The 1,907-nt window shown below is 40.5% G+C and overlaps 1 protein-coding gene across 1 annotated transcript; it reads right to left on the reverse strand.

The window, feature by feature from the left end:
* Positions 1-781: 781 nt before the first annotated feature.
* sst6.1 (somatostatin family member 6.1) lies at positions 782-1,907 on the reverse strand. Its single transcript, XM_007553325.2, has 2 exons — positions 1,564-1,907; positions 782-1,301 (listed from the first exon to the last, which is right to left on the reverse strand). Exons 1-2 carry the CDS (start codon positions 1,666-1,668, stop codon positions 1,074-1,076), a joined length of 333 nt encoding a protein of 110 aa, XP_007553387.1. The 5' UTR covers positions 1,669-1,907; the 3' UTR covers positions 782-1,073.

Consider the following 1,907-nt stretch of genomic DNA (forward strand, 5'->3'; position numbering starts at 1 on the left):
GAGTTTGTAATCATTTAACATTCTTCTGATTTACTCCACATAAAGTCCAGCTGTTCTAGTCGGCTTTTCCTGACGTTGCAGTAAAAGCCGTGGTCCACTCACTATGAGCTCCTATGAGCTCCCAAAGCACCACAGGGATGTAGGTCTGCTCATTTGCTTTAGATGTTATTTATGTGATGCTTCAATTTGGCCAAATGTTTTTCTTAAGGGTTTTTTAGTTGCATTTATTCATCAGTAGCTGGACAGGAAGCAGAGGAATCCAACCAGGAACATCTGCACTGAAGACTGTAGCATTTAATGCGCCTGCTCTCCCACTGTAGCACCAATTCCTTTTAACAAGCCTCCACATATTATTTTAATGTGTCTCATAAAAAAAAAAAAACGCATCTACTTTTGCTCATCATTCTGTCGAACTGAGCAGAATCTATTTTCATGTTAGTTTTTGTAAAACATCCTGGTTTAATGCTGTTTTCCAGTGAGTGTTTCATTTGTAAAGATATGATTAAAAAGGTGTGATGTGTCCTCTTTGTGACATTTATCACCACAAAGGCAGTGTTTTGTAGATAGAAAATTATATTTGCACAAATATTACCACAATCTTAGTCACTTTCCAAAGCAAGAAATAATAATAATAATAATAATAATAATAATAATAATAATAATAATAATAAAGAAATAAATTAAATAAAAAAATAAGCATCAGCCATTGTTTTTGCATTTGATCTGACTTTGTATTTGAACTCTAGAAGCAGGTGAAAAATATGACCTCCTGTTATATTTTTTTTATTTTTCTTGCAGAATGAACTGCCGCTATCGTGTCCAACGTTATAATCCATGCTTTTTTATTAAGCCTGAAATAAACCGGTACGGTACGATACATAAATACATACAAACATTGTGTACATAAGTAGTCAGTATTCAGACATACACACTGTCTCAGTGAAGTCCATCAATGCTGCACAGGTGTAGATGATATGTACAGCTGAGATCTACTGCAGTTCATGTTGAGCGGAGGAGGGGAAAAACAAAACAAAAACGGAGGGACAGAGCCGGGCGGTGTTTTTTGGGCTCTGTTAACACGAGGTGAACGTTTTCCAGAAGAAGTTTTTACAGGGCGCTTTGCGGTCACGCTGAGGCAGTGATAACCTGTTGTAGACGGCCCTCTCCTCCAGGCGGGACTCCAGCGGCTCCTCAAGGTCCACAGGAGCTGCTTCGCCCGGCAGCATGTTGGTGTCCAGAGCTCCATCTAACAAGCCGGACACCAGCTTCAGGATCAGCTCTTTACGCTCTTTACTCAGCTCCTGAAAAGGCAGAAAAAGAGAGAAAAAGGCAACACAGAAATTATTAGACAAATGAACATTTTCACTGTTAGTATTTTTTTTGTGTTTATCTATTAAGTTGCAATGAGACTGACAATTTTAATCTATAAATAAATAGCTTATTTACCTACTTTTTAAAATTATCCAGCAATTTTTTGTTTTTTTGATAATGAAATTAAAACATTTATCACAAATAACAATTACCATCAGAATTAAACGTCATCCGTGTGTTAAATATCCTCACCCTGTTTGCATGGATGGGGCTCCTGTCCTCCAGAGGAAGCACGGCAGCTGCTCTTACGCTGAACAGAACCCCCATGAGAGCTGCTAACACCACCAGGAGCTGCATGTTGTGGCAGGAGTGCAGTACGAGCGCAACAGGAGCAGGAGACAAGAGTGTATTGCAGTGTGTGTGCGTGCGTGCGTGCGTGCGTGCGTGCGTGTGTGTGTGTGTAAGAGATAGTCTGAGCAGCTCAGGCCGATTGAAGGTCCAGGTGGAGAGCGGCGGTGGTGGTGAAGAAAGAGTGCTGCAGTTGGTGGCAGCTGCTCATCAGATCTGGGGAAACTCAGATGTTTCTTCTGCTCTAC

Source organism: Poecilia formosa, unplaced genomic scaffold (assembly GCF_000485575.1).
Source record: "Poecilia formosa unplaced genomic scaffold, Poecilia_formosa-5.1.2 Scaffold56, whole genome shotgun sequence".
NCBI lineage: Eukaryota > Metazoa > Chordata > Actinopteri > Cyprinodontiformes > Poeciliidae > Poecilia > Poecilia formosa.

Bases quoted from the DNA above. Each gene is read 5' to 3' on its own strand.
- sst6.1 (XM_007553325.2), bottom strand. From the start codon at position 1,668: ATGCAGCTCCTGGTGGTGTTAGCAGCTCTCATGGGGGTTCTGTTCAGC. The intron at 1,302-1,563 runs GTGAGGATATTT...CTGCCTTTTCAG, and splicing joins GCCCCATCCATGCAAACAGG to GAGCTGAGTAAAGAGCGTAA.